This window comes from Myotis nattereri (assembly GCF_964212035.1).
Source record: "Myotis nattereri genome assembly, chromosome: 1".
NCBI lineage: Eukaryota > Metazoa > Chordata > Mammalia > Chiroptera > Vespertilionidae > Myotis > Myotis nattereri.
Genome location: NC_138075.1, coordinates 3,234,466 through 3,262,114, shown reverse-complemented (window position 1 = coordinate 3,262,114; position 27,649 = coordinate 3,234,466). Strand labels below are relative to the sequence as shown.

Genomic DNA, 27,649 nt, shown 5'->3' with positions numbered 1-27,649 from the left:
CCTGGTTCATAGGTCCACACTCAACCACTAAGCCACACCAGCAGGGCAAAAGTTAACCTTATTGATTTTGAAAAGAGATGAGATAAAAAAGAAATGCATCTGAACAAGTAGACTTCTAAGAATTCTATAAAGTTAAAACAGCTAAATTTGTATGCAATATGGAGTAATACAAATCTATTGTTAGTCACACAGTTATTATTCATTTTTAATCAATTTAATTTTATAAAGTAGACAAAAAGTTAATACGAATACTCACGTATGGGCATCAAATTTGTTGGTCAATTTTCCTAAAATTTTACAACTAACTAAACGAGACTGGACGGTTTGGGAAAGTTGTGCCTTGGAAACAAGTGGGTTCAAAATCTGAAGAGAAAGATTGAGAGAACAAATTCACAAAGTTTTATATATTCTTGACACTAATGTCAACTATTTTCTTCAAAGAACAGTTTTATGTTCTCAATGTTTTTAAAGAATCTGAATTATAATTTGAAATGCAGAAATTATGGATATTCATAACCTAGATCACCTTGTTTGTCTTCTGGGATATATATATATATATAAATATATATAAATAAATATATAAATATATATGATAAAGATGATGATAAATTATGTAACTAAAAACAATTATGCACAAAGAAGATTGCATTAAAGCTTATGGTGAATTCTGCAATGGTCTGTAAGCACCTAAAGTATAATTGGGAAATATATTCAAAAGAAAAAAAGCAAACTATTAGCCATCTACCCTTAAATAGATTTTCATATTTATTCTGAAGTAATCCAAAACATAAATTATAGGTTCAAATAGATTCTATTAAGTAATTCTGTCATTTGAATACAACACCCAAGTCTACTTGATAGTGTACATGTATATGTATATGTATATGTATATGTATATGTATATGTTGGGCACTCAAAAAATCAACAGCAAGATAGATTGTGAAGAACTATCACAATCAGATCCTGACTCTGGTCCCAGCTCTTTAACTTGTCCAAGTCAGCGTACTATTTCTCATCTACTTAAAATGGAAATCAGAATATGTCATATGAAAATTCCTCCAAGTTCTAAAATTCTATGACTCTAATAAACTGACTTTATTCCTCTCAACAAAGTAGCCAGAATTACTGAGCACATAATGATAAATATAACTTAAAAGTGAAACATTTCAAATAAAGTAAAACACATATTTAAAATATTTAAAATCACGTTAAATAACAGATGGCATTCTAGAGTAAAAACTGCATTCTACCACATTCCGCTCTTCAAAAAATATATAAATAATACACATCAACATTACATTGAACATTTAAATAGGTGTCATTATATAGATTTTTGGCATCAAGCATACAAGCATCCTTATAAATGGGTAAATCTTCCCATTTTCAAGCAAGTGTTTTGTCCCCCGAGAAAGGACAATAAACTGTATGAGGGCAAAGGATGAAGACACTTCATAAAGCCCAGAGAGGACATTTTACTGACAGATTACTGGTTTTTTTCAACAATGACATATTTGAAAAGAAAAACATATAGGGATAACGTTCTCAGGATGAAAAACCTTTCATTACAGAAAAAAATTCCTTTCTAATTTTCGTACTCTCTCATCTTACTTTACTAAAGCTTTTAGAGAAGGATGTATTGAACAATATCGAAAATTAAAAAGCAAATAACAAATTGGTAACAATATTGGCAATAAACATAACAAAGGACTGGCAATTTGATAGATAAACAGCACATACAAATAGTAATTAATGATACTCTTCGACAATTCCAAACGAATAATTAAAAGTGACATCATATATGAGAAATATATAAAATAGACTAATTTTTAAAATTCTGATTAAAATGTAATGCCATTTTTGGCCCATCAAATTAAATTGCAACACTATTGCTGATAAAAGTCCAGGGAGACAGGCATTTTCACATGCTGCTAGTTAAGATGCTGAAGAATATTAATGCTCTCTGACCCAGTAATTTCACTTTTTTGAAAGCTATAGTTAAATCATCTGAAAAACAGGAAAAGCTCTATAGAAATGTTCATTACTGCCTTATTTTGATAATAAAATACTGAAACCAGGCTTAAATGTCTAACAAGTAAGTAAAATATTTTGTACGTATTGCCAAATGAGTTTAAAATAACATAGGAAAATAATGCTAAGTGAAAACCAAACTAATGCTAAGTGATCATTAATATGGCCAACAACCATACTAGTACATAAGGGGGAAATCTGCAATGAAAATATATCAGAATATTAAAAGTGGCTAAGTACAGAATCATGATTTTTCTCCTTACTAATTTCTGTATTACTCAGATTTTCTATAATTACCATGTTTTGCTTTCAGAGTGGGAAATAACTTTATTCTTTCTTTTAAATACCATTTCTATAAAAAGAAAAACTGTGGAGTGACTTATTAGTATTTACTCCCGCACACACACCAAAAGAAAAGAATTACCTCATGCCTTAGGGTTTCTTTGGGCAACACTTCTATCACAGACAGAAGAGTTTCCAGCCATGCATTGCTGACACCTGATTGACACAGATAAAACATGGAAATTTAATCTCACAAGTCTAGTTTCAACTCAGCCATTATTTGCTACAATATTACTTAATGATAAAATGGAATAATAATTACTACCATTGTAAGAAGTTTCTATATTTTTATTTTAGAAAACAAACATTTATATCTTTAAAAATAATATTGGGGAGCCCTAGCTGGTTTGGTTCAGTGGAGCAGCCGTGGGCAAACTACAGCCCGCGGGCCGGATCCGGCCCGTTTGAAATGAATAAAACTAAAAAAAAAAAAGACCGTACCCTTTTATGTAATGATGTTTACTTTGAATTTATATTAGTTCACACAAACACTCCATCCATGCTTTTGTTCCGGCCCTCCGGTCCAGTTTAAGAACCCATTGTGGCCCTCGAGTCAAAAAGTTTGCCCACCCCTGGGATAGAGTGTCAGCCTGTGGACTGAAGGGTACCAGGTTCAATCACAGTTAAGGGCACATGCCCAGGTTGTGGGCTCAGTCCCCAGTGGGGGGCATGCAAGAGGCAGCCAATGAATGATTCTCTCTCCTCACTGATGTTTCTATCTCCCTCTCCCTTCCTCTCTGAAATCAATAAAAATATATTTTAAAAATAATAATATTGGGGAGCTATCTTTACCCCAAATTGTGCATTTTTGCTGTACAGTTATATTATAAACACAAATGCTGTAAACCTTCAAAAACTCTAAGAAGAAAGTGTAAATCATAAGATGAACTAATGGGTCTTCAGCTTTTAAGGATACTGAATTTCGTGGGTTTTGTAAGGAAACAGTCAGGGCTATTTTTAGTCACACTAATGACCAACTCTTGGACAGCATGACCCCACTCCGTTGTCCTCATGAGACTAACAAGATTCCAAGATCATCATGACCGCATGAGTTTAAAATAACATAGGAAAATAATGCTAAGTGAAAACCAAACTAATGCTAAATGATCATTTAGAGCAATAAATAACTAACGAAAGAAGCGTGCCAGGCTCCTGACCTGCATCCCTGTGCTCCAGATGCAGTAGAATGATTTGGAGGAAGGAGTGGGCATACGTATGAATTGACACTGATTCTTCGTGTAGAATGGTCAAAAATGATACTGCAGCTGTTAACTGCATTTCCACACCTGCAACATGCAGGACTTCCTGTAGAATCAGAAAGAGTTTGCTATTATATAGGTGAGAGAGCATAAATTGTAAGTTTTAAAAATCCAAGGTCATAGAAACAAACATAGTCACATTCCACAAATAACTGTATATGACTTCCAAGAATATGTATGGCCCGGCCAGCATGGCTCAGTGGCTGAGCTCGACCTATGAACCAGGAGGTCACAACTGCATTCCCGTTCGAGGATGTGGCCGGGCTGCGGGCTCAATCCCCAGTGTGGGGTGTGCAGATTGCAGCTAATCAGTGATTCTCTCTCATCATTGATGTTTCTACCTTTCTCTCCCTCTCCCTTCCTCTCTGAAATCAATAAAAATATATGTATGCTTGCTTTATTTAAGAAAGCTATACTAATCTACTCCTGATCACTTAAGTCATTAGACCACATAAAGTTTAAATGCCTTAGGAACTGATAAAATAAACATTCCATTGCTTTACAAATGAAAATTATAGAAGTACATAAACCTTTAAATAGTAAAATAGGCATTTTTGATAGATTTCAACTTCTATTTTGCTATCTGTATTGTACAGTTTGCCATCATTTCTAGAACAATAATATCAAAGCTCAGACAATCACATGTGTTTTTATTACTTGAACTTCTGGTTCAAAAAATAAACATACATTTGACTCTAAAAGAAGAAATGCATTTAAGATTTGAAAATGCATTTTCCCCTTTAAAGAACTGACAGGAACATAAATTATCATAAAGTAAACTGCTATTAAAAGAAAAAATGTTTATATATAAGAATGTTTTTTAAAAATTATATTCATTGCCATCTCCATTCACCATTTTTTAAAAATCCTAAATATACATGCAAAGTTAAAGCCACGTGAGAATATTAGTTTTCAACACATGGAAAAGTTAAAAAAAACAAACGTTCACATAAACCTTTTCAAATATATTATTTATACTTTAGATAAGAGAGAGTGTGGGTATGTGATGTACTTTGTTTAACCAATTATGGCAATTATAAAACTGAGTAACTATTTTATGACTAGCATAGTAAAGTTAGTAGAACAATGTGGAACTTGCAGCCACAAAACAAGGTTTCAGATCTGTAAGCCTAAGAAACTTCATATTTCTGCACCATTTCCTAATATATAAAATGTGAATTATAATACTGTCTTCTCAGAGATTTAAACAGAACTTTTATGAATTACCAACTTGTGTAAATTGAGCATTAAATAATGGCCACTGTACATCCAACTATCCCCTCTCTACAACTAGGCTATCTAGTAGGAATCTCATCTTGGCCACACCTGAACTGATCTCTTCCCAGCACCTTCTTCTCCAACTTTCATCTCAGTAAACAGTAAATGACAACTTAGCCCTTCCAGTTGTCAGCCCAAAAATTCTGAGGTCATCCTTAACACATCTTAGACCCTCACGCACCAAATCACATGACCAATCAATCCTGATCCAGAATCTGACCATTCATCACCTCCACCATTACCACCTGATCCAGGCTACCATCATTTCCACCCTGAATTACTCCAATAATCTGTTAACTAGTCCCTGATTCCATCACTGCCCCCAGAGAGAGTCTTGTAAGTCAGATCATGTCGCTTCTCTGTTCAAAACTCCCCAATGGCTTCACAGCCCGCTCAGAGGAAAAGGCAGTCCCTGCAGTGATGTACAGATTTGTTCCCAATGCCCCCTTTGTCCAGACTTACTCATGGTTGGCTCCTGACCTCGTTCAAGCCTCTGTTTAAATATCACCTTTTCAATGAGCCCTATTTTAACCTGAAAGCCACTGCCGTGCCCCAGTTCTCACCACCCCTTTTACAGGTGTTTTATCTCCATCATCCAACAGTCATTTGTGTATGGCCTATCTCCCACATCTAGAACATAAGCTTACGACTGCCAGGCTTTTTGTCTGTTTTGTTCACTACCGTAGCCCCAGGTCCTAGCACACAGCAGGCATTTGCTATAATGGCTGGATGACTGAATATCTCTTCCCCTTTCACCTAAGCTTTTTGCTGTTGATGCCCTCCCCTTCACACACATTATCCACATCTCCTAAAAAGTAGCTTCAAGAGATTTTGAGGTGAGTCCTAAAGATTAGGGATTGGTAGAATTAGACACAAGGCAAAACCAAAATGGATCGCACAGAAATGCATTCTTACTATTATGTCACTAGGAGGTGTTCCTGCCATGGTCTACCCCAGCATCTTTGTGGCCATGATTTAGACTGTGTACCCAGACTCCTTGGTTCAGCCTGGTGGGACCACTGCCAGTCATTGTGCTAGAAGACGTTCTACAGCATGTCATTCTCCAGCAGAAGAAACAAACTCCGAATCCTCAAGCATCTTGCTGAAGGCCAGCGGGCTAGGAACTGGCAACTCTAACCCTTGTGAGCATGATGCCAAATCTAAGCGCTGAATTCTTCCTCACAGGCTCTGCATTTCCACTCACCACTGAGTGAGGCATGGATGGCTTAAGTCGATCCTAAGCCTTCCCCAGGCGGCGTGGGGGCTCTGGCAGTGTCACTCTGGCCTATGTTTATGAGGTACGGTAATTCCCAGAAGGCCTATCAAACATCAGGGTGGCCATTTATTTATTTACTTATTTATTTATTTATTTATTTATTCCTCTCCAGAGGATATTTTTTCCCATTGATTTTTAGGGAGAGTGGAAGAGAGAGTGAAAGACAGAGGAAACAATCAATGTGAGAAAAAACAAATTGATTGGTTGCCTCCTGCACAAGCCCTGACCAGGGCCCAGGCCGATGAGGAGACTGCAACCAAGGTCCATGCCCTTGACCGGAATCAAACCTGGGACCCTTGGGTCCACAGGCCGACGCTCTATCCACTGAGCAAAACTGGCTAGGGCTCAGGTGACTGATTTTTATTTTGTTTTGTTTTGCTTTAAACTTTTGTATCGCACGCACAAACATTATTTTACGAATCTTTTCAACCAACAGGCAATTGTGGATCTTAACAGTTCTTGGCTGAAAGAAAAAGAGAAGAAACCATATGGCAGAAGCAGAAGCAGCAATTGGTCTCTAAAATCGGCCTCCCTATCTCGTTTTACTGTTTCCTAAACAAACATAACTCCACACTAACAACCTGGATTTGGAAAACGTTTTCAAAAGATTCTATGTGGCCAGGATGCATCACTCACAGGTCTCAGAAGGCACAGCTTTTATTTAGAAACATAAAGTACTTTGCGAAGAAAGATTAAAAGTAACGGTGGGGGCCACAGTGTACATTCCGGTTCACATGTGTCTGCTGCTTTAAGTTCCAAGAGATGTAATTTTGCACCCTCTTAAAAAGGCATTAGAGTCCTGGGTTTGTACATATGCAAACGTTATGCAAAAGAGGACATGAGAAGCTCTCCAACTTCTTATCTTCCTACTGCGTCACTCAGTCTTGAACCCCGCAGCAACATGTGCCTCAACTATTTTGCATTTAATTTTCAAAAAAATCCTCAAGTCTTATCAGGATTTGGGTTTCCTCTTGTGCTGGCTTCAACATCTGGGACTGTCCACTGTTAAGAAACCAGCACAGACTAAGAGACTGTCTCACTGCTACAAGCCCACTGACTTCCACACGTCTTTCTGAAACATAGCACAGTAAGAGTCAGATACTTACCCATCAGTATTCTCCTCCACAGTCACACCTCTGGACAAACAGTGAGATCCACACTCTCTGGGTAAATAAGTGTGCATCCTCATGGGCCTTGGAAGACACTGAAAAGTAAATTCCTCTATTGCTTAAGTGCATGCCTCAGTGCCAGTTACCCTTCCTCCTAATGCTACTGTATGGCTGGCATTCCAACTTGAATCCTCAAAAATGAAATGAGACCATTTATAAATGAGTTAATGATACATTTTCAAATGTCAAAAGCTATTCTGATTCAAGGAAGGGAAGTATACTAGCCACTTCTGTGTTGAATTGCTTCTTTAGCAGTATGAATGGTGGAAGCAAGCATTTTATAAGGTAATGTAATGCAGTCCTTGCAGAGAGGAAAATGCTCTGTCTCCAATAAACCCACGTTATATGCATCAAGAAGAGATTTCTCTTTATAATACACAACACACAGAAGCAATAAATAAATCACTGGCTTATTTCAAAAAGAACAAGTATTTTAGATGCACACATTTGGAAGCTAAATTAACTGGTAATCACATGGTGCTGGTTAAAAGTAAAGGAGCCCTAAAATTATAAAGAATCTTTGTATATGAAATAACATCATTGATTATTTTGAAATTAAATAACAGGGATTTAAATATTAAAATATTGAAGATCAAGGACATAGAAAATATTTGAGGATCATAAATGTGGGAATTTTTAGTAGCAATAACAGTGAACAACACTTTTCATTATATAAAATGATAGTATTAATGAAAGACTTTAAAACTGAGTTAAATATGAATAATTGGAACATGCCAACTCTAAGACACCTTCAACAATTAACTACGATAGCTCATTCTTTTCCTTGTCACTAACTGCCATGTTCCCCACTAAAAAAGGTGGGGGGGAAACTAGTCAACATTAATGAAAATCAAACTCAGAGAGAAAATAAAGTGGAGACAGTAAACAGGAATAAAGGGGCTATGTTTTACTCTTCTATAAATCTGTATTTCAGTGACTCACAAGGTTCATGAGGAGGTACAAATAGGAATATTCCAAAGATCTCTTTCCATTAAGGAAATACCAATACCAGTAACAACTATCAGATGACTATGTAAATGTGTAATGAAGTATCCGCCATGCAAAATCATGACAACGCCAAACAAACACATTTCAAAACAATGACTTTGAAACTGAACTTCTAGCTAGACTACTCTGTCAAGTCATTTTTACATATAATAAAGTAGAATCATGTAATTTCATAATTTTAGCTTAAAATGTAAACAGTAATTTAAAATGCTGCAAATAAAAGATGTGCATATCAAAGAAATGTCTATTTACTGGATATAATAGACATAAGTAACTATTTCAAATGATCCATTATAGCTATATTTAATTAGTTAAAATTGTTTTAGAAAAAATTATAAACTGTTTTCTGGGGTGGGGAGCATTATAAAGTATGGCAAATTTCTATAAGCAAGTGAAAACAGGGCTTTCTTTGCAGTCATTCAATGATAATTTTCCCTCCTATCCTAATCTTTCTCCAATGAAAATCTAATTCTGATAATATAATTTTAACTTCATTTATAGCTATGTTAAGTACCAGCACTAAACTAAGTGCTCTGGGAAATTGGATAAAGGTCAAAGTCAAAGACTTGCTTCCCTACGTTTGCGGGATTCCTGTTGCTTATACATATTTAAATATTCAACAAATATTTATTTAGTTACATTCAAGGCACTGTGCTAGGTGCTGGAGACTTAGCCACAAGCAGGACTAGCAATGTATCTGTTAATACTGTACTTACAACAGTGACAAGAGCTAAGGATGAGAAGTGCAAGATGGCATAAGAATCTCTAATGAGTGGCCTGATCTCTTCTGAGGATCATAGAGAAGTAATAAAAAGAGAAAAGAGAGAAACAACTAGACAAAAGTAGGAATCAAGAGGTAGGAAAGCAAGAAGAGTAAGAAAGAAAGAGTGCACAGCCCGGAGACGTAAGGAGCACGGTAGCACATTCAGGAACCCAAAGGAGGTCAGTGTGCCAGGAGCACAGTCCGAGGAGGGGCTGAGGCCAGTGAAACAGACGGACACAAACTGCAGGGCCTTAGGTGGGTTAAGCAAAAGAATATTCAAATATTCCATTTTAAATGCTCTGAAATGTCATGCCTGTTATAAAAATAAATAAAAAGAGTCAGGAAGTAGTGAGGGAGGGAGGAGTGGGCAAGGATCCCTTGAGAAGCTATTGCATTTACGTGAGCAAACCCTCAGAGTAGCTTGGACTAGGGTGGAGGCAGTGGTTGGGGAGAGGTGGATGGGTTCAGGAAATATTTAAGATATAAAATAAACAAGACTGTATATGTGGGTAGTGAAGGAAGAGATGGCATCTAGGATGACTCCCAACATCCTTGCTTGAAAACCAGATGAGCGACAGTGCTCCCCATGAGGAGAGTGGAGGAAGCAGGTTAGGACAAGGGTCACTGGAGGAAGCCCGGGGGGCAAGGGGAAATCCCAGGAGCTCCATTTGGACTTGTTAACTGTGAGATGCCTTTGAGGAATCCAAATAGAGATTTAAAACAGGGAATTGTATTTACAGATCTGACCCTCTGAAAAGGTCTGACATAAATAAGAGAATTTTTATTCAATAGATAGAATTTATATGGATGATACCGAAAGCCTTGGGTGTGAATGAGAGTGCCTTCAGAGAAAACATGGGTAGAAAATGGAGATCTGCTACTGTGAACATACTTTCACCCCAGCGAAATAAGAGCACTGAAGAACTCAAAATTTAAATAAAAAGATGCATTATAAGTGTTCGGCAGAATATTTAATTCTAAGTTTTGGACTATTCCTAACACATCATTAGAAAACAATCTGGGGGGAAACCAAGATGGTGGCATAGGTAAACACCGGAAATTGCAGCCTCGCACAACCACTTCAAAAAAACAACTAAAAGACAAAACGGACATCATCCAGAACCACAGGAAGGCTGGCTGAGTGGAAATTCTACAACTAGAAGGAAAGAGAAAAGCACACTGAGACTCAGAGGAGGTGCGGAAGTAAAAGGGCACAGGGAAAGGGCTGGCAACTGAGGACATAGTTGTCTTTTTCAATCGGGAGGGAGTCTGAAGCTCCCAACAGCTCTGAACTCCAGTTCCGGGTGAGTCTCTGGGAATCCAGACTCATACGGGGAAAAACTGGACTGTCTGGCATCGGTCGGAACTCGAGGGCAGCTTTCTCTCAGAGGTGCTTGCGGAGATTACCCGGACACTGAGAAGAGGAGCCTCTTAGGGTAGGACTGAGGAGCAGCCATAGCTGTTTGCTCCGCCCTGAGATCCTGCCCCACCCAAGCTGTGTGCAGAGGCCTTTGCATATGAAAGGCCTGGCCCTTTGCAATCTGAAAATTATCTAACAAACTGCAGCTGGGCCAGAGAGGCCCAGAACTTCCAAAAGAAGGCCCAAGGCCCCACAGCAGCTTGCATCGCTTCACAGATGGGCCTCATCTGGGCACCTCCAAACCCCCCAAAAAGAAGAGGAATCTGCAGATCTCTCCGTAGCTCCTGCCTGATAGCCTCAGGCAGAGGCTAAATTAGCACCTCCTTAGAGATCCAAGAGCCAGTGTACCCAGTGGTCAGAGTGGGACCAACCAGATTACAACTCCTCAGATCCATAAGGGACACACTCAGGGGGCAGACTCAGGGAGCACCAAAGCCCCACTAAAGGAAGTCTTGCCCCAGAAGGGTGTCTCCAGCACAGAAGTTCTCCCACCATAACCACAGCTGATTCTCACAGCCAACTGGCCTGGAGGTCAATTCCTCCAGGTGATACCAACTACAATCAAGACTTAACTACAACAAGACTGTGCACAAAGCCCACAAAGGGGTGCAACAAGAGTGTCCACCTCAGGTAATTGGGGAGGCTGAGCCACTGGGCCCTATAGGACACCTAGCACAGAAAGCCACTCTATCAACACAGGAAAGCAGCCAAAATGCAGAGACAAAGAAACAGGTCACAAATGACAGAAATGGAGGAAAGCAAACTAATGGATATAGAGTTCAAAACCACACTTATAAGGTTTTTCAAGAATTTTCTAGAAACCACCGATAAATGTAGTGAGACCCTCAAAAAATCTAGTGAGACCCTTAAGGTTATGAAAAAGGACCAACTAGAAATTAAGCATACACTGACTGAAATAAAGAATATTATACAGAGTTCCAACAGCAGACCAGAGGATAACAAGAATCAAGTCAAAGATTTGAAATATGAAGAAGCAAGAAACACCCAACCGGAAAAACAAAAAGAATCCAAAAATATGAAGATAGTGTAAGGAGCCTCTGGGACAACTTCAAGGGTAGCAACATCCGAATTATGGGGATGCCAGAAGAAGAGAGAGAGCAAGATATTGAAAACCTATTTGAAGAAATAATGACAGAAAACTTCCCCTACCTGGTGAAAGAAATAGACTTACAAGTCCAGGAAGTGCAGAGAACCACAAACAAAAGGAATCCAAAGAGGACCACACCAAGACACATCATAATTAAAATGCCAAGAGCAAAACACAAAGAGAGAATCTTAAAAGCAGCAAGAGAAAAACCGTCAGTTACCTACAAGGGAGTACCCATATGACAGTCAGCTGATTTCTCAACAGAAACTATGCAGGGCAGAAGGGAGTGGCAAGAAATACTCAAAGTGATGAATACCAAGAACCTAGAACCAAGATTACTTTACCCAGCAAAGCTATCATTCAGAATTGAAGGTCAGATAAAGAGCTTCACAGATAAGAAAAAGCTAAAGGAGTTCATCACCACTAAACCAGTATTATATGAAATGCTGAAAGGTATCCTTTAAGTAGAGGAAGGAGAAGAAAAAGGTAAAGGTACAAATTGTGAACAACAAATACACATCTATCAATAAGTGAATCTAAAAATCAAGTGAATAAATAATCTGATGAACAGAATAAACTGGTGAATATAACAGAATCAGGGGCATAGAAAGGGAGTGGACTGACTATTCTGGGGGGGGGGGATGTGGGGGGTGTGGGAAGAGACTGGACAAAAACCGTGCACCTATGGATGAGGACAGTGGGGTGGGGGCAGTAAGGGCTGAGGGTGGGGTGGGAACCGGGTGGAGAGGAGCTATGGGGGGGAAAAAGAGGAACAACTGTAATAATCTGAACAATAAAGATTTAATTAAAAAAAAAAGAAAATCTGCAGGTTAAGGATGATGACAGGATATGGGGGAGGGGTGCAGGTGTATGTACAGAAACATTTTGGGTTAATATTGTTTTAATAGTAAATCAAGAAGAAAAAATAAAAAGGAAAAGGAACTTCTTTCAGTAATGGCAGAGCAGGTAATTCTGATCAGTTCTCCTGATGAGGATAATATAAAAAGCTTGAAAAAATATACAAATCAGCTGCATAAAGGCATCTGGAAATGAATAAGCTTACTCATCCAAAATTTAAAAATTACCCAACTTAGATTACCCATTACTAGCAAGACGGCCCATTACTAGCAAGATGGCCCATTACTAGAAAGATCGTCCATTACTAGCAAAATCGCCCATTACTAGAAAGATGGCCCATTACTAGCAAGATGGCCCATTGCTAGCAAGATTGCCCGTCTAACAAATAATAGAATTCTATATATCAAAATATATAGATTGATACGGGAACTGGTATCTTAGCAATATTGAGTTATCTGATCGAGTAATTTGGGGCCTGTTTTTTTCCTCTGGGACCATCTGCTGATTCTAGAAAAGGCTCCTTAGTGGCCAAAAGCTTAACTGCCTTTTTTAACAGCCTCTAAGAAGCGCTGGTAAGACCCTGGGATAGGATAAGGGCAATCCATCAGCAAACTGACCTTTGCAGGGAGAACAGCCCAGCTTCAAATCATTCGACACCTAAAATGGGTTAAGTGAGACTTTATTGCTAGTGAAGTTAAGCAGCTGCCAGAAGATAAAATATTCCTTTCTACAGGAAAATATCACCCTGGGCCTCAAACTATTTCCACAAATAATGTATTGAATTCAAGATCAAGCACACAGTCAATACTATCCAGGCACATGAAGAGATAATATGAATCAGAACCAGCAGAAGCAACAGAAAATAGAAGTGCACCCACAGGAGCTCCAGGTATTGGTGTATCTGATGCACACCTGGTTCAAAGATACAATTGAAAAATTCAACAGAAAATTCTAAGACATAAAAGAAAGGATGTGGCAGATTTTTTAAAGAGCTAAACAAAAATTCTAGACCAGAAAACTAATAATCAAAATCAATAATCAGAATGAATCACAAAGAGAAAATGACAAAAAAAAAAAGGTAAAAGACATAGAGATACTATGGAAAGGTCTAATATGTAAGAAATTTGAGACCTAGAGAGATAGCAGAGAGGTGATTAGGCAGAAGCAACATTTAAAAACATCTGCAAAGACTTTTTTAGCACAGATATTCTATTTGCATTTATCTAATGACTAAGCATGCTGAACATCTTTTCTTATGCTGATTGGCCATCCAAAAATCGTCTTTGGTGAAGTATCTGTTTAAATTTTTGCTTGTTTTTACAAATTGGGTTGTTTTCTTATTATTGAGTTTGAGAGTTCTTTATGTATTTTGAACACATGTTCTTATCAGATATATGATTTATAAATATTTCCTCCCATTCTGTCACTTGTCTTTTCATTCTCTTAACAGTGTCTTCTGAAGAGTAGAAGCTTTAAGTTTCATGAGCCCAAATTTATCAAAATTTTCTTCTATGGATGATGCTTTTCATGTCAAATATAAAAACAACTTTGCCTAATACAAAGTCACAAAGATTTTTCTCTACAAGTTTTTATCATTTTGGTTTTCAATTCTTAGGTCTATAATCTATTTTGAGTTCATTTTTGTATGTGGTACAAGGTATAGACTTTTCCCAATTGACCCAGCACCATTTGTTGAAAAAACTGTCCTCGGTACATGGACAGGCCTTTGCGCCTGTGTTAAAATCAATTGGCAATGCACATGTAGAGGGCTTTTTTTCTCTATATATGTCCCATTGATTTGTCTCTATACCAATATCACATGGTCTTCATTGCTGTAGCTGTATACAATGTCTCAAAATCAGGTAGTAAAAGTCCTCCAACTTTGTTTCTCTTTTTCAAAATTATTTTGGCTATTCTTGGTCCTTTGTATTTTCATATGAATTTTAGAATTAGCTTGTAATTTCTTACCAAAAAAAAAAAAAAAAACTAACCTACTGGAATTTTTATTATTTTGCATTAAATATATAGATTGATATAGGAAGAACTGGTATCTTAGCAATATTGAGTTCTCTGATCCACGAACATGGTGTCTCTTTCCATTTACTTAGCCTCATGTTATTTCTCTCAGCAATGTTCTATAGTTTTCAGTATACAGATCTCGCATGTCATTTTTCAGATTAATCTCTAAGTATCACATACTTTAGCACTATTGGGATAGGTTAAGAGAAAGTTCAATTTCCAATTGCTTGTTTTCGTGATTTGTATATTGATCTTGTATCCTGAACCATTTCTATATTCAGCAAATGCTAGTATTTTTCTTTTGTAGATTCCATCATAAATGATAATGTTATGTGACAAAAAAAAAAAAAAACACGACTGTTTTTCTTCTTTCTCTGCAATGTGGATCCCTTTCATTTCTTTTTGTTGATTTATCGCACTGTTTAGAATGTCTAGTAGTGTCGAACAAACACGGTAAGAGCCCACACGCTTGACTTGTTCCTGATCCAAGCCACCATCAAATATGAAGGCCAGTTCTATAGTTTCCTAATGCTCCCATTCCAGTCTACTTTACACACAATTAAAATAATCACTGTAAAATGTGAATGGGCAAGTCACTGCTCTGCTTAGAGCCTTCCTGATTTTCCACTGTCCTGAGAAAGAACAACTCTTGCATGCTGTCACCATCACTCTAACTCAGCCGTGGGCAAACTACGGCCCGCAGGCCAGATCCAGCCCGTTTGAAATGAATAAAACTAAAAAAAAAAAAGACCGTACCCTTTTATGTAATGATGTTTACTTTGAATTTATATTAGTTCACACAAACACTCCATCCATGCTTTTGTTCCGGCCCTCCGGTCCAGTTTAAGAACCCATTGTGGCCCTCGAGTCAAAAAGTTTGTCCACCCCTGCTCTAACGTCTTTTTAAGTCACACCCGACCCAGAGCACTGGGTTCCAACCAAACATGCCTCTTTCAATTCCCCCAAGCTCTTTCATCCTAGGGGCTATGTACTGCTCTCTCAGCCGGGATCACTCATTCCTGACTCTTCAAATGTCTGCTTCCTCCTAGCTCTTCAGTTTTAAGGGCTCCTCAACAAGGCTTTCTTTGACCTCCCAATGCACAGTAAGCTCCCCCTGTCACTCCCTCCTGACATTTACACTCACCTACTTATTTTATGTGTGTTTCCCATTATGAACTGTAACCTCCTTGACAGCCAGTTGTCTATTTTATTCACCTCTATTTTCTCAGTGCTCAGAACAAGTGCCAGCACATGGAAGGCACTCAGTAAATATTTCCGTATGAATCAAAATGCCAGTATCATTAAACACTCACTTCTATTACAAGATTGCTTTTTTATAAGATTAACTAAGAAATTAGCCCTGGCTGGTTCTGCTCAGTGGATAGGGCATGAGCCTCTGAACTGAAGGGTCCCAGGTTCGATTCTGGTCAAGGGCACATGCCCAGGTTGCGGGCTCAATCCCCAGTGTGGGGTGTGCAGGAAGCAGCCAATCAATGATCCTCTCTCATCATTGATGTTTCTATCTCTCTCTCCTTCTCCCTTCCTCTCTGAAATCAATAAAAATATATATTTTTCAAAATAGAAATTATGCCCATGGCAAAAGTGAAAAAAGTGGCACCGCGTTAATTTTTTTTTTTGGTCATTTTACCACTTGAAAGTAATGACTCCCAGAAGTAAGGCAGAATTGAAGACAGTGCTTACTATAAGTACAAATACTTCTTAACAATATCTTAATACAATGGTTTAAAAATGAGTTACACATAATATAGGTTTTATAATTTGACATGAGGTTTTTAAAAGTTTAGCTGCCTACATTATATAGCAAACCCTCTTTAACAGTCATTATTATTGCCCCATAAAGTCTTATCCAGTTGCTTAATTCTTCAGCATTTTTAGATATAGTCAGAATCACACAATTAAATACTCTCCTATGCCTATTCTTCAATTGTTTTCCATATAGTTTTTAGGCCTACTTGATATAGAATCTAATCTGGGACTGAATTCTATCTTTTTGTATTTTTTAGTACAGAGCAAGATAAATGAGAATCCTAAATAAAGGACTGCATGTTGATTAACTCAAGAAATGAATGAAATTATTTCATCAAATATTTTCTTAGTCATATTCATTAGTATACATTTTCTTTATAGTATCCATTTATTCAGTTTTTATAATATGGATTAATTTTTATTACTTTAAAAAGTTATTAAAGTCATCTTTATAGCTCAGTTATATACTTTCAGCAGACACATTTGATTCTTTGTGTAAATATACTCTATAGATGAGTATATAATATTCTTTACATATTCCCATAAAATTAATATTGGGGGAGTTATTTAATTAACTTTATTGTAACCTCATTAGCAAAATGATTTTTTCAAAATAATTTAGAACCCTCAAGGTCACTACTCTCTATCCTTCATTTTTTATTTTTACTTCATGAAACTTTGGACATTCAATACCCTCTGTGGACCAGATTTAGCCTGCTCAACACAGTATGTGTATAGAATGCTCAATATATTTAGCTTTAAATCTAATTCATGTAATATAGAATAACTTTATTCTTAAGAGAGAGAGAGAAACATTAGTGTGAGAAATAGCAATCATTTTCCTCCCATATGCGCATTAAACCTGCAACCTAGGTATGTGCCCTGACCAGGGATCAAACCCTAAACCTTTTGGTGTATGGGACAACACTCCAACATACCAAGCCACCCAGCCAGGGCTAGAATAACTCTTAATCAAGAGGACCTAACTACCTGTTCCTTCTAATGTTGTTTAATTGGCACTTCTAGGTGTTAAGCTAACAAGCATAGGTCAGTTAATATCACTGAAATTGAATGTAAAATTAAACTTAAACTGTGTAGACTTAATTCCATTTAAATTATAGCATGATTCCGGGAAAATAGATATGAAAAGGCTTGATTCACTTTTGAATGCAATGCTAAAATAAACATAATAAACACCTCAATTCATCATTGTAACAACTAAAAAAAAAAAACAACAACCTCATTCTGCCAGGATAGAAGGGTAGGTATCTTGTAAAAATAACATGGTACATCCCTACATCTAATTTAAATCATAGTAATTGGAACCATGCTATATATGTCTATATATGCCTAAAAATAAAACACAAGGGTACACTAATAATTACAGTATTTTAAACACATATAAATTAATTTAAAAGTTAGGGAAAAGTTACAACCAAACAGAAAGCCAAAGAAAAGTATACAAACCTATTAGCAAACATAATCCCCATTAGTATGTAACCTCCCTGACACCATTATAGGTAAGCTCCCTAAGGACACATACATTGTTGTCTGTTTTGTTCATTCAAGTTCTTAAGACCAGCACTTTGCACATAGGTACAAATGAATAATAAATCTTATATTTTTAACAATATATATTAACTAGAGGCCTGGTGCACAAATTCAGCACCATGGGGTCCCTGGGCCTGGCCTGTGGGATCAGGCCGAAACCAGCTCTCTGACATCCCCCAAGGAGTCCTGGATTGCAAGAGGGCGCAGGCCAGGCTGAGGGGCCCCACCGGTGCACAGTTGGGGCTGGGGAGAGATGAGGGAGGTTGGCCAGTGGGCAGGGACCATGGGAGGGCTCCAGGGCATGTCCAGCCAGTCTCTCTCAGTCCCGATCAGTCGGACCCCAGCAGCATGCTAACCTACTGACTGGAGCGTCTGCCCCCTGGTGGTCAGTGCGCTTGTCATAGCAAGCAGTTGAGTGGCCTTAGCATATCATTAACATATTACACTTTGATTGGTTGAATGGCCGACCCGTTGACCAAACACTTAGCCTATTAGGCTTTTATTATATAGGATAACCCATAAATAACTAAATAGAGGAAAGAATATTCTAATAGATCAAATATTTTTTGTTTATAGCAGGAAAACTAATTCTGAAGAATTTAGGAAGCAATAAAATGAATATAAAACTAAAATTGTGATGGCCCAATTCAATCTTTATTTGATGATTCTTTAGAAGTCACACCACAGGGTCATTATTAAGAATATCAGTGAAATTATATATTATCAATGTTGTTGAATACTATTAATATAAATTTAACTTAACAGAATACCAAATAATATAGATTAACCAAGTAACATATATGCATATACGAATAGCCCACAGACACAAATAATAATGTGGGAAGAAGGGGGCAAAGGAAGTGGGTGGAGGGGGGCAAAGGGAAGAAAAATGGAGGACATCTGTAATACTATCAATAATAAATAAAAAATTTTTAAAAGATAGCTATGATTTTGTAAAACTAAAATTTTTCTGAGATACTGAAAAGCTAACTTTATTAAAATGTCTCTACTCAGAAAATGACTAAAGAAATCTTTATTTCAACTAAGATCTGGATTTCTCCATTTCCATCAACTAATTTCCCTAAATATTTTCATCACAATACAAAATGTGTATCATAATACTTCCTCCACTCAATGATTAAGGTACAAAAGATCAGCCATCAAAAGCTCTGAAGTTTTCTCCTGACAATGAAAAAAAAATGGCAAATTCAAAACTCATTTCGCACCAACTTACTCTAACTTTTGGCAAGACTCTCCGAAGTGTCTCAGCAGGATTCTGTCGCATCAAAAACGGGAGATTTGCAATCACACTTGTTCCCTGGATATCTTGACCAGCACTTACAGAGAAAAGACAAATTTACAATTTGTAATTGTAAGCTGAATACCTAGTTTATGACTATAAAAAGCAGATTAATTTGAAAAATGGCTGCTTTTAATGACAAACACTAAGACTTTGACAAAGTTTTAAATTTCAAACACCATTACTTAAATACAAAAATAAAACCAGGACAGAAATTTCATTAAGTAAATCTTACAACATGTGCATGAAAATATTAAGCTCATGCTAAAAACAAGATTAACTTTTAAGTTTAAAAGGTTTTAAGACTATTATTAAATACTTTAAAATTCTACCTCATTTTTTTTCGTATGATCTACCAATTTGCTGTACTGTCTAAAAAATATAAATGGAAAGTTTTCATCATGGTAAAATATTAATAATCACTACAACAGGAATAGCAACAAAACCAACTACACAGAATCATACAACTTCCTTCTGTTATAATGAAGTTACCTGTGGCCAGCCTAGACTAACTCTGTGAGTTGCCAGAACTTTTTAAAGAAATACTCAACATTCTTAAAGGTCAGTGGGGTATATTTATACACTATCTTTTTGACATATTATTCATTAGGTCACTAAAGTTTTATCAAAATAATCTCAGTGATGCTCTAGTGGTCTAAATACTTTAGAAAAGGTGTTCAGATTCATCTGAAAAACCAGTTCCATACAAAAAATTCTTTGATTTTAAAACATAAACTCTAAGATTTCTAAGTATCTGACATACTAGTATATATATATATATGTATATATATATAAGATGCTAGTAAATGTGGCACTGCTATTCTGATGCCAATTTACATGCTAATTGCTGATGCCATATTTATTTATCTTAATTAAAATTATTTTAACTTAGCTCTTCAAGTGGAACTATTTGTTATTATATGTATGTTAAGATCTTAATATGGTTTTTAAGGTATTATATTTGTTTGCTTCAGTTTTATAAGTTCTGTTAATAAGAAACAGGTTCTGCAGAGCTGCAGAGCTATGAAGAAAGGCATTTGCCCTGTTGTAGTAAGGTAGGCTACGAACCACCAGTCAGCACAATATTCCACTGCTGTCACCTCTCCCTAAGTCAGTGATGGCGAACCTATGACACGTGTGTCAGAAGTGACACGCAAACTCATTTTTTTGGTTGATTTTTCTTTGTTAAATGGCATTTAAATATATAAAATAAATATCAAAAATATAAATCTTTGTTTTACTATGGTTGCAAATATCAAAAAATTTCTATATGTGACACAGCACCAGAGTTAAGTTAGGGTTTTTCAAAATGCTGACACACCGAGCTCAAAAGGTTCGCCATCACTGGCCTAAGTGAATACTTTAAAAGACAAAAGTCAAGAAGGAATGGGACTGAAATAAGGGACGCATGCCAAGATGGGAAGATGGTCTAAAAAGGGAAATTAAAGTTGCATATAAAATTACTAGTTGTAGTAGGTTGAATGGTGCCCTTCCCACCCCATAAAATATGTCTCTGCCCTAAGCCTTCATTCCACGATGTCATCTTCACTTGAAAAAGGACCTTGAGCCCTAACGGGTTTGGCTCAGTGGATAGAGCATCAGCCTGCGGACTGAAGGGTCCCGGGTTCGATTCCGGTCAAGGGCATGTGCCTTGGTTGCAGCACATCCCAGTAAGGGGTGTGCAGGAGGCAGCTGATCAATGTTTCTCTCGCTCATCGATGTTTCTAACTCTTATCCCTCTCCCTTCCTCTCTGCAAAAAATTAATAAAATATATCTTTTTTAAGAAAAGAGAAAAAAGGACCTTGAGATGAAGAGACCATTCTGGTTTACCCAGGAAGACTATAAACCCAGTACCAGGCATTAAAAGAGACACTCAGAGGAGAAGACACAGAAAAGAAGGCAGTGTGCCCACAGAGCAGGGACTGCAGTGACGCAGCCACAAGGCAGGGATGCTGACAACCCACAGAGGTGGCAGAGGCCAAGGACAGCCTCTCCCCAGAGCCCTGCTGACAACTGGGTTTTGACTCAGTGACACTAATTCCAGAATCAGGGCTTCCAGAATGTGAAAGAATACATGTCGTTGTTTTAAGCCATCTAGTTTATGGTAATGTATTATAGTAGCTGCAAAAAACAAATCCACTACTAAAGAACTGAGAGAGAGACAGAGAGAGGTAATGTTTCATATGACAATTTCTGGCCTAGAGTAGAGGATCAGTAAATGTCTCTTAAAAAGGTGAATAAGTTCTGGCCCGGGTGGCTCAGTTAGTTGGAGCGTTTCCTGTTCACCAAAAGGCGGCATGTTCCCGGTCAGGCCACATACCAGGTTGTGGGTTTGATCCTCAGTCAGGCTGCGTGCATGAGGCAGCCAACCTCTCAATCTCTCTCTCTCTCTGTCTCTCTATTCCTCTCTAAAAATCAACTCAATAATTTTTTTTAAAGGATGAATAAATGGATGACTCACTGGGTGAAGTTCCCACCTCTGCATAACATTCTTGAAATGACAAAATTATACAAATGGAGAAGACAGTGGTTTCCAGGGTTTAGAGATGGATGTGGAAAAAGATCCTATCTAATAAGGAGGGAATATGCTAATTGACTGCCCAGCCCTCAAAGATGGTGGTGCCCACAGCCAATAAGGAGGGAGTATGCTAACAGGCTGCCCAGCCCTCCAAGATGGCGGCGCCCACAGCCAATAAGGAGGGAGTATGCTAACAGGCTGCCCAGCCCTCCAAGATGGCGGCGCCCACAGCCAATAAGGAGGGAGTATGCTAACAGGCTGCCCAGTCCTCCAAGATGGCGGCGCCCACAGCCAATAAGGAGGGAGTATGCTAACTGGCTGCCCAGCTCTCTAAAATGGTGGTGCCCACAGCCAATAAGGAGGGAGTATGCTAACAGGCTGCCCAGCCCTCCAAGATGGCGGCGCCCACAGCCAATAAGGAGGGAGTATGCTAACAGGCTGCCCAGCCCTCCAAGATGGCGGCGCCCACAGCCAATAAGGAGGGAGTATGCTAACAGGCTGCCCAGCCCTCCAAGATGGCGGCGCCCACAGCCAATAAGGAGGGAGTATGCTAACTGACTGCCCTGCCCTCCAAGATGGCGGCGCCCACAGCCAATAAGGAGGGAGTATGCTAACAGGCTGCCCAGCCCTCCAAGATGGCGGCGCCCACAGCCAATAAGGAGGGAGTATGCTAACAGGCTGCCCAGCCGTCCAAGATGGCGGCACCCACAGCCAATAAGGAGGGAGTATGCTAACTTACTGCCCAGCCCTCCAAGATGGCGGCGCCCTCAGCCAATAAGAAGGGAGTATGCTAACTGACTGCCCAGCCCTCCAAGATGGCGGCGCCCACAGCCAATAAGGAGGGAGTATGCTAACTGACTGCCCTGCCCTCAAAGATGGCGGCGCCCACAGCCAATAAGGAGGGAGTATGCTAATAGACTGCCCAGCCCTCAAAGATGGCGGCGCCCACAGCCAATAAGGAGGGAGTATGCTAACAGGCTGCCCAGCCCTCCAAGATGGCGGCGCCCACAGCCAATAAGGAGGGAGTATGCTAACAGGCTGCCCAGCCCTCCAGGATGGCGGCGCCCACAGCCAATAAGGAGGGAGTATGCTAACTGACTGCCCTGCCCTCAAAGATGGCGGCGCCCACAGCCAATGAGAGAATATGCTAACTGGCTGCCCCGTCCTCCAAGATGGCGACGCCCACAGCCAATAAGGAGGGAGTATGCTAACAGGCTGCCCAGCCCTCCAAGATGGCGGCGCCCACAGCCAATAAGGAGGGAGTATGCTAACTGGCTGACCAGCCCACCAAGATGGCGGCGCAGACCGCCAATAAGGAGGGAGTATGCTAACTGGCTGCCCAGCCCTCCAAGATGGCGGCGCCCACAGCCAATAAGGAGGGAGTATGCTAACTGGCTGCCCAGCCCTCCAAGATGGCGGCGCCCACAGCCAATAAGGAGGGAGTATGCTAACTGGCTGCCCAGCCCTCCAAGATGGCGGCGCCCACAGCCAATAAGGAGGGAGTATGCTAACTGGCTGCCCAGCCCTCCAAGATGGCGGCGCCCACAGCCAATAAGGAGGGAGTATGCTAACTGACTGCCCAGTCCTCCAAGATGGAGGCGCCCACAGCCAACAAGGAGGGAGTATGCTAACTGACTGCCCAGCCCTCCAAGATGGCGGCCCCCACAGCCAACAAGGAGGGAGTATGCTAACTGACTGCCCAGCCCTCCAAGATGGCGGCCCCCACAGCCAACAAGGAGGGAATATGCTAACTGACTGCCCAGCCCTCCAAGATGGTGGCCCCAACAGCCAACAAGGAGGGAGTATGCTAATTGCTGCCCAGCCCTCCAAGATGGTGGCGCCCACAGCCAAAAAGGAGGGAGTATGCTAACTGGCTGCCCTGCCCTCCAAGATGGCGGCGCCCACAGCCAAAAAGGAGGGAGTATGCTAACTGGCTGCCCAGCCCTCCAAGATGGCGGCGCCCACAGCCAATAAGGAGGGAGTATGCTAACTGGCTGCCCAGCCCTCAAAGATGGCGACACCCACCGCCAATAAGGAGGGAGTATGCTAACAGGCTGCCCAGCCCTCCAAAATGGCGGCGCCCACAGCCAATAAGGAGGGAGTATGCTAACTGGCTGCCCAGCCGTCCAAGATGGCGGCGCCCACAGCCAATAAGGAGGGAGTATGCTAACTGGCTGCCCAGCCCTCCAAGATGGCGGACCCCACAGCCAATAAGGAGGGAGTATGCTAACTGACTGCCCAGCCCTCCAAGATGGCGGCGCCCACAGCCAACAAGGAGGGAGTATGCTAACTGACTGCCCTGCCCTCAAAGATGGCGGCGCCCACAGCCAATAAGGAGGGAGTATGCTAACTGACTGCCCAGCCCTCAAAGATGGCGGCCCCCAGAGCCAACAAGGAGGGAATATGCTAACAGGCTGCCCAGCCCTCCAAGATGGCGGCGCCCACAGCCAATAAGGAGGGAGTATGCTAACAGGCTGCCCAGCCCTCCAAGATGGCGGCGCCCACAGCCAATAAGGAGGGAGTATGCTAACTGGCTGCCCTGCCCTCAAAGATGGCGGCGCCCACAGCCAATGAGAGAATATGCTAACTGGCTGCCCCGTCCTCCAAGATGGCGGCGCCCACTGCCAATAAGGAGGGAGTATGCTAACTGGCTGCCCAGCCCTCCAAGATGGCGGCGCCCACAGCCAATAAGGAGGGAGTATGCTAACTGGCTGCCCAGCCCACCAAGATGGCGGCGCCCACCGCCAATAAGGAGGGAGTATGCTAACTGGCTGCCCAGCCCTCAAAGATGGCGACGCCCACCGCCAATAAGGAGGGAGTATGCTAACAGGCTGCCCAGCCCTCCAAGATGGCGGCGCCCACAGCCAATAAGGAGTATGCTAACTGGCTGCCCAACCGTCCAAGATGGCGGCGCCCACAGCCAATAAGGAGGGAGTATGCTAACTGGCTGCCCAGCCCTCCAAGATGGCGGCCCCCACAGCCAATAAGGAGGGAGTATGCTAACTGACTGCCCAGCCCTCAAAGATGGCGACGCCCACAGCCAACAAGGAGGGAGTATGCTGACTGCCCTGCCCTCAAAGATGGCGGCGCCCACAGCCAATAAGGAGGGAGTATGCTAACTGACTGCCCAGCCCTCAAAGATGGCGGCCCCCAGAGCCAACAAGGAGGGAATATGCTAACAGGCTGCCCAGCCCTCCAAGATGGCGGCGCCCACAGCCAATAAGGAGGGAGTATGCTAACAGGCTGCCCAGCCCTCCAAGATGGCGGCGCCCACAGCCAATAAGGAGGGAGTATGCTAACTGGCTACCCTGCCCTCAAAGATGGCGGCGCCCACAGCCAATGAGAGAATATGCTAACTGGCTGCCCCGTCCTCCATGATGGCGGCGCCCACTGCCAATAAGGAGGGAGTATGCTAACTGGCTGCCCAGCCCTCCAAGATGGCGGCGCCCACAGCCAATAAGGAGGGAGTATGCTAACTGGCTGCCCAGCCCTCCAAGATGGCGGCGCCCACCGCCAATAAGGAGGGAGTATGCTAACTGGCTGCCCAGCCCTCCAAGATGGCGGCGCCCACAGCCAATAAGGAGGGAGTATGCTAACTGGCTGCCCAGCCCTCCAAGATGGCGGCGCCCACAGCCAATAAGGAGGGAGTATGCTAACTGGCTGGCCAGCCCACCAAGATGGCGGCGCCCACCGCCAATAAGGAGGGAGTATGCTAACTGGCTGCCCAGCCCTCCAAGATGGCGGCGCCCACCGCCAATAAGGAGGGAGTATGCTAACTGGCTGCCCAGCCCTCCAAGATGGCGGCGCCCACAGCCAATAAGGAGGGAGTATGCTAACTGGCTGCCCAGCCCTCCAAGATGGCGGCGCCCACAGCCAATAAGGAGGGAGTATGCTAACTGACTGCCCAGCCCTCCAAGATGGCGGCGCCCACAGCCAACAAGGAGGGAGTATGCTAACTGACTGCCCAGCCCTCCAAGATGGCGGCCCCCACAGCCAACAAGGAGGGAGTATGCTAACTGACTGCCCAGCCCTCCAAGATGGCGGCCCCCACAGCCAACAAGGAGGGAATATGCTAACTGACTGCCCAGCCCTCCAAGATGGTGGCCCCAACAGCCAACAAGGAGGGAGTATGCTAATTGCTGCCCAGCCCTCCAAGATGGTGGCGCCCACAGCCAAAAAGGAGGGAGTATGCTAACTGGCTGCCCTGCCCTCCAAGATGGCGGCGCCCACAGCCAAAAAGGAGGGAGTATGCTAACTGGCTGCACAGCCCTCCAAGATGGCGGCGCCCACAGCCAATAAGGAGGGAGTATGCTAACTGGCTGCCCAGCCCTCAAAGATGGCGACGCCCACCGCCAATAAGGAGGGAGTATGCTAACAGGCTGCCCAGCCCTCCAAGATGGCGGCCCCCACAGCCAATAAGGAGGGAGTATGCTAACTGGCTGCCCAGCCCTCCAAGATGGCGGCGCCCACAGCCAACAAGGAGGGAGTATGCTAACTGACTGCCCAGCCCTCCAAGATGGCGGCCCCCACAGCCAATAAGGAGGGAGTATGCTAACTGACTGCCCAGCCCTCCAAGATGGCGGCGCCCACAGCCAATAAGGAGGGAGTATGCTAACTGGCTGCCCAGCCCTCCAAGATGGCGGCGCCCACAGCCAACAAGGAGGGAGTATGCTAACTGACTGCCCAGCCCTCCAAGATGGCGGCCCCCCAGAGCCAACAAGGAGGGAATATGCTAACTGACTGCCCAGCCCTCCAAGATGGCGGCCCCAACAGCCAACAAGGAGGGAGTATGCTAATTGCTGCCCAGCCCTCCAAGATGGTGGCGCCCACAGCCAAAAAGGAGGGAGTATGCTAACTGGCTGCCCTGCCCTCCAAGATGGCGGCGCCCACAGCCAATAAGGAGGGAGTATGCTAACTGGCTGCCCAGCCCTCCAAGATGGCGGCGCCCACAGCCAATAAGGAGGGAGTATGCTAACAGGCTGCCCAGCCCTCCAAGATGGCGGCGCCCACAGCCACAAGATGGTGGCTCCCTGTCCCCTCAGCCCGCTGTGGCAGCAGATGTGTGGCAAGGCCAGGCCCGTTCGTTCTGCACACCTGCCTCCAGAGTCCCCTTGTTCCCTCAGCTCCACAGCCACCTAGGGCCGGCCCGAGGCTCAGGTAACCAGGTCCGGCCGAGGCTTGCGCTGCTGGCAGTGGCAGCAGCAGAGGTGTAATGGGGTGTTGCCTCCCGCCCCTGAGGGCTCCTGGACTGTGAGAGGGGGCAGGCCAGGCTGAGGGACCCCCTCCAATGCATGAATTTTCAGCCACCGGACCTCTAGTGTGACTATAATAGTGTAACCTGCATAATGAAAATCTTAACTGTCTTGATTGTATCAATGTCAATATACTGGCTGTAATATTGTACTTTAGTTTTTCAAAATTTTACTGTAAGGGGAAACAGGTTAAAGAGAAAATTGGCATCTGTATTATTTTTTACAACTGTATGTGACTCTACAATTATCTCAAAATAGAGTTTAATTTTTAAAAAATCAATGTGACAGACTTTTAAAAAAACACATATGAACATCTCAACAAACACAGAAGTCTGACAAATCCAACATTCACTCATGATTTAAAACTATCAGCAAACTAGAAGTAGAAAGGAAGTTCTTCAACCAGATAAAGGGCATCTATGAAAAACTTAGAGCTAACATCATACTTAACAGTGAAAGAATGAATGCTTCCTCCCTAATCATGAACAGGACAAGGATGTTCACATTTCCGCTCATATTCAACACTGTGTTGGAGGCTTGAGCAAGTGCAATAGGTAATAAAAAGAAATAAGAAGCTTATTGATTGAAAAGGAAGAAATTAAGCTGTAAAGTACAAGATCGCCAGTACAACTAATAAGTGAGTCTAGCAGTGTAGCAGGATATAAGATCAAATAGGATTTGAGAAAGTGATATATAAGACAGGTAAAGAAGGTCCAATATACTTTTAATATA

General features: G+C 41.6%; 1 protein-coding gene across 1 annotated transcript in view; it reads right to left on the bottom strand.

Annotated features, from left to right (window-relative positions):
* The window catches only part of PPP4R4 (protein phosphatase 4 regulatory subunit 4), a gene marked incomplete at its 5' end in the record, with an annotated part of 90,719 nt that overhangs the window by 41,231 nt on the left and 21,839 nt on the right, over window positions 1–27,649 (bottom strand). The window contains 4 exons of the mRNA XM_081107035.1: window positions 257–363; window positions 2,453–2,526; window positions 3,528–3,675; window positions 19,081–19,183. Coding sequence (XP_080963161.1) covers window positions 257–363; window positions 2,453–2,526; window positions 3,528–3,675; window positions 19,081–19,183 — 432 coding nt within the window. The remainder of the gene's footprint in view (window positions 1–256; window positions 364–2,452; window positions 2,527–3,527; window positions 3,676–19,080; window positions 19,184–27,649) is intronic.